General features: G+C 41.1%; 1 protein-coding gene across 1 annotated transcript in view; it reads left to right on the forward strand.

Moving 5' to 3' along the window:
- cacna1fa (calcium channel, voltage-dependent, L type, alpha 1F subunit a) overlaps positions 1 to 7,836 on the forward strand; it is a 46,314-nt gene that overhangs the window by 25,343 nt on the left and 13,135 nt on the right. Inside the window, exons 32-41 of the mRNA XM_014010872.1 lie at positions 12 to 32; positions 118 to 255; positions 334 to 399; positions 939 to 1,030; positions 2,273 to 2,432; positions 4,963 to 5,090; positions 5,171 to 5,267; positions 5,348 to 5,450; positions 5,559 to 5,660; positions 5,833 to 5,957. Of these exons, the coding sequence (XP_013866326.1) occupies positions 12 to 32; positions 118 to 255; positions 334 to 399; positions 939 to 1,030; positions 2,273 to 2,432; positions 4,963 to 5,090; positions 5,171 to 5,267; positions 5,348 to 5,450; positions 5,559 to 5,660; positions 5,833 to 5,957 (1,032 nt within the window). The remainder of the gene's footprint in view (positions 1 to 11; positions 33 to 117; positions 256 to 333; positions 400 to 938; positions 1,031 to 2,272; positions 2,433 to 4,962; positions 5,091 to 5,170; positions 5,268 to 5,347; positions 5,451 to 5,558; positions 5,661 to 5,832; positions 5,958 to 7,836) is intronic.

A 7,836-nucleotide genomic window follows, 5' to 3' on the forward strand; every position in this document is an offset into this window, starting at 1 on the left:
GTTTCATCCAGGGAGGAGGCGGTCATGGAGAGGTGAGACATAAGATTGTTTCAGAACTAAGATGCATTTTAATGTGTTTTAAATTCTGCTGCTGAACATGCTGCCTTTTCTCTGTAGGGTGGTGGTGGGAAAGGAGAACATGGAAAAGTGTCCATCACCTTCTTCCGTTTATTTCGTGTGCTGAGGTTGGTTAAACTGCTCAGCAAAGGAGAAGGCATTCGAACTCTTCTCTGGACTTTTGTTAAGTCCTTGCAGGTCAGTGAGGTCACTCATCAAAGTTCTGACTATGGACGGTTTTCTTATTTTTCACTTTCTTATTTTTGATCTTCGTAGGCTTTACCTTACGTTGGCCTCCTTATCGCCATGATTTTCTTCATCTATGCTGTGATTGGCATGCAGGTAAATTTCAGTAAGAGTGGATGTTTTAAATGTTTATGTGTGTGTCTGTACTAAACCCATTCACTGGACTGATTTTAAATAAACCTTCGTTAAGTAACCATCAGGTGTCCACCTATAACTGATTAATCTTTGGAGCCAACCCAGTTCAAGATGGCCACCACAGCCAACTGACCCTAGAAACACAAGAATGACCGTAATTCTGCCAGTTTAACACTGAGATAAAACTTTGATGAGGTAATAATTGGGAATCATTSAAAACACATGGAGTACTCTGAGTGTGACTTCACGGAAAATTACATGAGCCTGTGTGTAACGTTATTTTCAGTGTTTGACCAAACTAACTACATCACCATTTTTCAAAATATAATAGTTTTAGTCTAAAACTTTGGCGCGAAAGGTGGTAGGTAATTTGCAGTCCTTCAATAAATGCAAGGCCTTTAAACAATAACTGTTGATAAGCTAATGAATAAAAACAGAACTGTATCATTAAAACAAGACGGTTTAACAAACTGACATATTTTTTTCTGTTTTTCTTTTAGATGTTTGGGAAAATAGCCGTCGATGATGACACAGAGATCAACAGAAACTGCAACTTCCAGACTTTCTTCATGGCCGTTCTGGTCCTTTTCAGGTGACAGTTCAACAAGAGAAAAAGATTTATCAAAGTCAACAGCATTTTAAGCACTTTGTTTTCAGTTAATCAGAGCTTTTTTTGCTTTTTAACACCAATTGTAAATCAAGTGATATCACAGGTCATGTCACTACATCCAATCAGCACCCCTGTGTGAACAAACTCTGGTAGCGGCTCTGTTGATTTTAATCACAATCTGCAGTTTAGCTGTTTTTAAACATTTGGTAAAACAGCATCAAATCCCACCAGGACCACAAAACATTTGTGGTCATTAGCCACAAACATTAGCCATTTTCCTAGCTAAGATGCTAGCTAACAGCTGGATTTGATTGATGGGATGGGCTGAATGTGACTGGAAAAAGTGTAACCATGGACTTAGTGTCTGCTCCAAAAATTTTATCGTTGGTAAAAGACCAACACAGAACCACCCTGATCCTATCCCTGTACTTTCAGTCCTCAAACAGGTACAGTAAATCATATATTGCTTTTACAGTACTGGTAGCTTTACTTATGTAGCATTCATGCTAGCCTCACAAATTGTTTTACTGCAGTCGGTCACAAATACAGTGATAATATTGCTATTTACACAATTTTTTATTAAAATATATTTCATATTTGTTAATATTGCCTCTACGTCCTGACAGTAGAAAATGAGACAGATAATCTGTGAAAAAATAAAAGCTCCTCTGGCTCTTCCCAGTGGTCCTACAGCCATTTGCAGAAATACACAGCTCCCGGTCAGAAATAGCCAATAAAAGACAGGAGGCTTGTCTTACCAGTGTCAATCACGTTTATGCACGTGCTGCTCCCTCCTTGCACAGGGCATGTCATTGTTCAAACACAAGATTGCCAGTGTTCTACAGCTGTCCTAGCGGTCCTAACACACAATAAATGCAGCAAGCTAAACTATAAGACAGCAGTAAAAACACCAACCTTTTTAACAATTCTTCTCACTTTCCAAGTCTGTCAAAGACCTCGACCCTCCATCCAATGCTTCATCTGAACTTTCCTGTGATTCCTGAACTCGGATGTGTTGAAATTCAGTCTGGGAACATCTATTTTCTGTGATGATATTAGCATCGAATCTCTGTGTAATCCATGTGACTCGTCCAGTCATGTGAGAGAGCAGCAGATGTATGTAAATGTCACGCGTGACGTCATGAGTGGAGATCACCATTCAGAGGCTTTGTTTCAGACTGTACAGGTGTAGCTAAAAGCCCCGGCCTGTCTGTTTGACTGTAGGTGTGCCACCGGAGAGCAGTGGCAGGAGATCATGTTGGCCGCCCTGCCCGGCAGACGCTGTGACCCTGAGTCTGAAATCGAGCCTGGCGAAGAGTTCACCTGCGGAAGCAATCTGGCCTACATTTACTTCATCAGCTTCTTTATGCTCTGTGCTTATCTGGTAAGTGAAGCCAGCAGGTATGTCACACTTCAGATTAAGGCCTCTAAATTTAGGTGGAATTAATTCAAACTCATGATTTTCTGGCAGTCAGGTCGAGAAGACTCWAATTCTTATGAAAGCAGAGATGACAGTTTTACTCCAAAAACCATGCGTCAGCATTCTCTGACTTCCAGATGTTTGTTAACCTCTTCATCCATGGATTAATTAAATCCATGGTGCTCACCTGCATCACTAAAAGCTGTGCTCATGTTTTGGCAGCAGTACTACTGTCCTGGTGCTATTTAAAGACAGTAAATGGGTCAAATAAAGGTGACTTTGTTGAGAGAACTGTCCTATACAGTGGGGATGATAAAAGATCCAAAATGCAGCCAATTTTATCCCAGTATAACCTGGATCAGATTACTTTAAACACATTATAAATTCTGTTACCTTTAAAAAAACAGGATGATTCAGGAAGAATATGTGTATTAAAATATTACATATATATTTATTAAATCTATCTGTGTGTATGATAAATGAACTTGATTCCATTCATTCTTCCAACACTGAACAGGATGCTGTTCAGGTGGTTCAGTGTTTTATTATTTCTGTCTTTCTATCAGTCTGAGCTGTTTTCTTGCTTCATGAAATAAGTTTTATAAMAAAATCAAGTTCATGTTCAGTTATTCATTCATGTGTGGCCTGAATTTCTTAAGTGGTTTCTTCTCCTGTGATCCATCACTCTCTATGTGGTCTTTGTAGGCCCTCTGAAACAAAGAGGGATCATGTTGTGCCTGTAATCACTCTTTGTCTAAAAGTGGTCCCAATGACTAATGCACCTAGACACACTGCTGCTATAAATTCTCTGAGTTATTTCTCGTTTAGAGAACTTTTTCACATTTGCCATTTTGCTTGTAATAATTTATCTTAAAATGTGTTCAGTGATTTAGTTAGTAATATTGCCAAAGTTTGAGATTTAAAGCATCCTTCTTACCATTTAGCTGTTACTTTGGTTGATTTTCAGTTTGCTACACAACCTGCAGCTTTACATAAACTCATTAAAAAAATAATAATTAATACTAATAATTAATAGTTAAAACTTTGTAGCTCCACCTTTTGCTGCGATTACAGCTGCAAGTCACTTGGGGTATGTCTCTATCAGTTTTGCACATGGAGAGATTGAAATTCTTGCCCATTCTTCCTCGCAACACAGCTGGAGCTCAGTGAGGTTGGATGGAGAGTGTTTGTGAACAGCAGTTTTCAGCTCTTTCTACAGATTCTTGATTGGATTCAGGTCTGGACTTGGACTTGTCCATTCTAACACCTGGATACATTTAGTTGTGAACCACTCCATTGTAGATTTTTCTTTTTGTTTTGGATCATTGTCTTGTTGGGAGRTAAATCTCCGTCCCAGTCTCAGGTCTTTTACAGAYTCCAACAGGTTTTCTTCCAGAACGATCCTGTTTCGGCTCCATCCATCTTCCCATCAGTTTTAACCATCTTCACTGTCCCTGCTGAAGAAATGCAGGCTCAAACCATGATGCTACCACCAGTGGGTTCAGGGTGATGAGCTGTGTTGCTTTTATGCCAAACATATCGTTTTGCATTGTGGCCAAAAAGTTTGATTTTGGTTTCATCTGACCAGAGCATGTTCTTCCACATGTTTGGTGTGTCTCCCAGGTGGCTTGTGACAAACTTTAAACGAGACCTTTTATGGATTTCTTTGAGAAATGGCTTTCTTCTTGCCACTCTTCCATAAAGGCCAGATTTGTGCAGTGTATGACTGATTGTTGTCCTATGGACAGACTCTCCCACCTCAGTTGTATATCTCTGCATTTCATCCAGAGTGATCATGGGCCTCTTGCCTGCATCTCTGATCAGTCTTCTCCTTGTTCCAGATGAATGTTTGGAGGGACGGCCGGGTCCAGGTAGATTTGCAGTGGTCTGATACTCCTTTCATTTCAATATGATGGCTTGCACCGTGCTCCTTGAGATGTTTAAAGCTTGGTAAATCTTTTTGATCCAAACCCAGCTTTAAACTTCACACAACAGTATCTCAGATGTGCCTGGTGTGTTCCTTGGTCTTCATGATGCTCTCTGTGCTTTAAACAGAACCCTGAGATGATCACAGAGCAGGTGCATTTATACAGAGACTTGATTACACTCAGGTGTATTCTATTTATCTTCTGTCATTTAGGACAGCATTGGATCATTCAGAGATCTTCACTGAACTTCTGGAGTGAGTTTGCTGCACTGAAAGTAAAGGGGCCGAATAATTTTGCATGCCCCAATTTTCATTTTATTAATTGTTAAAAAAGTTTAAAATAGACAATAAATTTCATTCCGCTTCACGAGTGTGTCCCACTTGTTGTTGATTCTTCACAATTTTTTTTTATTTTATATCTTTATGTTTGAAGCCTGAAATGTGGCAAAAGGTTGAAAAGTTCAAGGGCGCAGAATACTTTCGCAAGGCCCTGTATGTACAAGTTCAAGTGATTCTGTGTGCTGGTAAAGTCAATTCTAACATTTCTCTTCTTTTCTTTTCTCTCAGATTATCAATCTGTTCATTGCTGTCATCATGGACAACTTTGAATATCTTACACGAGACTGGACCGTGCTCGGCACTCACCACCTGGACGAGTTTAAGAGGGTTTGGTCCGACTACGATCCAGAAGCCACGTAAGACTCATCTCTGTAAGTGGGTGTTGACCTATGCCGGCACCTAAATAAACTTGTTGGCCTGGTGTTTTCGTCTGCAGCGGTCGCATTAAGCATATCGACGTCGTCACCATGTTACGCAGGATTCAGCCGCCTCTTGGTTTTGGAAAGCTTTGTCCWCATCGAGTTGCTTGCAGAGTGAGTGAACACATTCTGTGATATCGATAATGTTTTATGACAGGAATAAACAGATTTCCTGCCTTATCTCATCTTCTCAGAGGCTGGTGGCCATGAACGTCCCCCTGCACCCTGACGGGACGGTCACTTTCAACGCCACTCTGTTTGCTCTTGTTCGAACCTCACTTAAGATCAAGACTGAAGGTCAGAACTCTCAAACATGTACAGAAAAAATCTTTTAAAGACTCAGCGTACTTTACAGAACCTAAATATATTTATTTTAAAAAGATGTGTTGTTGGTGACCCACTCAGGTCCTGTTGATCAGCAGAATGAAGAGCTGAAGATTATAATTAAGAAGCTGTGGAAGCACACCAAACCTAAACTCATTGATGAGATTATTCCACCCCCTAGAGGTAATAAACAAAAACTACAAGAGCAAAGACTAACAATTATTTGATGGAGTTTAAATCTCTGTGCCTGAAAATAATGTAATTTCATCGCAATATCTTATTATTTTAAAAAGTATGTGTAAGGCAGGAATTTTTTTGGTCTTATTCTGTTTATTGCACTATTGTTTTCCCTCAGGGGATGAGGTGACGTGCGGAAAGTTTTATGCCAGCTTCTTGATTCAAGATTACTTCAAGAAGTTCCGCAAGAGAAAAGAGAGAGAGAGAAAATCCAAGAAGAAGGACAGAGCAGCCGCTCTGCAGGTGAGCTGTTTCTCTTTCAGTCACGTTTTATTATTCAAAATGAATCTTTGACAAATAAAAACACACAAAACTAAACAACTATACAAGGTTCTACAGGGTGAACATATTGAACTTGTCCAATCACAGACAACAATCCCAGTWGTTGTTGCAATTTTCTGTGCTGACAACCTTTCAAGCAGCATTGCAAATCTGATTGTGGCAATCGATTTCTGAGAAAGTCCTGGTCTTAGACGTCCTTAATGGTCCCCTTACCATTGGGGGAAAAAAATGACTTATTCAATATGGTGGTTTTCAAAATGGCGGCCCTGTTGCAGACATAACCTAATAGATTGGCCCCCTCGCCCATTACCCGCTGGGGTATTCAGATATTTTACTTTTTTATTCATTTCTGAAATAAACAGGTGTCCTGTGACTTTTGACTCACCCTGTATTATTATTACAGCTTCGTAATACAAAAATTTCTCCTAGTAACAATAAGTTTTCAGTGTTAGATTGAAAAATCATTATGTAGTGAAAGATTGTTTTTTTAACAAGCTAACCATAGACTGGAAGGAAGGAAGGAAGGAAGTGTAAGGAAATCTATGCTCAATAAAAAAAAGTCTGAATAAACAGCATAAAGCCAGCTGATTCTCTTCTAAAAAGGCTTTATTCTCCTTTGACTCCCATCAGCTCCCAGGAAACACACAGCCCACAGGCCTCAGTGTGGCCTTGCCTTATCAGGACAGCAACAATAACAATTCCTCGGCAGCTGCTCTAAGAGACTGCAAACTCTATAACTAAAAAAAAATGAAAAACTCGTGATGAATCAACCTTTTAACATGACTTCCTGGTCACACCCCTGGAGGTGGTACCTTTTACATCAGAAGTTAGAACGTAACAAACTTTGTTTATGCAGCCAGAAAGGCCTCATGTGATCAGACACACACACTCGTTCTCTGTTTGAACCTTATGGCTGCATTATCAGAAAGTATAAAATACAAGACTGCATCTAACATTCAGTTTATCAGTCACAAAATATGTGAAGGAAGGAAGGAAGGTGTTACGACCCGGCTCGAGAGCCATAACATAATTGGAAACACGACACAGGATGCCAGTTTAAACCTTTAGAAAGCCATTTATTTAAAGTGTCTAGGAGTACAAAGCTGTGAGTGGGTGTCGCTCTCAGTGCTCCATACAATGGATGCACAGAGCGTCTGTCTCACCACCTGGACCACTTCAGGAGTGTGGTCCGGTACCAGATCTGCCTCCACATCAAGGTCTSACTGGTCACTGTCCTGTCCACCATCGTGCTCCCGGTACACCTTCTTGTCCACCATTTAACGTCCTCTCGGAGTCGTCTCCTTCCAGAAGAAAGCTGTCGTTCTTGTCTCAGTCCATGCATCAACCTTCAGTCAGTTCCAGCCTTTTTGCGCCACCAAGCCATCCTCGTACGCCCCTTTGGTCCTTATGAAGATAGCCAGCATGCTCCACACCTCCGTTGGAGTCCCGTTCTTTGACGTCTTCGGATCCCAGCGTACCTGATGCCTTTCCTCACACCAGCAATCGCGACTTGGTTCCTCACYGCTCYTTCGGCTGCGCCAACTCGCTGCCTACCGAGCTGCTGCGCTTCAGCTGCTGACTCTGCTCCACAACCGTGCCTCGGCGTGCTTCTGCCTGCTTCTCTTGCCTTCTCCCTGCTTCTCTCACACCTGCACTGCCGGCTGCTTAAGACCGCTCTGACTGCGCCTCCAACAGACCTGGAAGGTAATCAGGTAACAGGACGCACCTGCGACTGACAATTAACTCAAAGCAGGAGCGTCACAGAAGGAAAAAGGAAGGAAGGAAATGAAATGATGGAAAGGAAGGAAGGAAGGAAGGAAGGAAGGAAGGAAGGAAGGAA

The sequence above is a fragment of the Austrofundulus limnaeus genome, unplaced genomic scaffold (assembly GCF_001266775.1).
Source record: "Austrofundulus limnaeus strain Quisiro unplaced genomic scaffold, Austrofundulus_limnaeus-1.0 Scaffold75, whole genome shotgun sequence".
Lineage (NCBI taxonomy): Eukaryota > Metazoa > Chordata > Actinopteri > Cyprinodontiformes > Rivulidae > Austrofundulus > Austrofundulus limnaeus.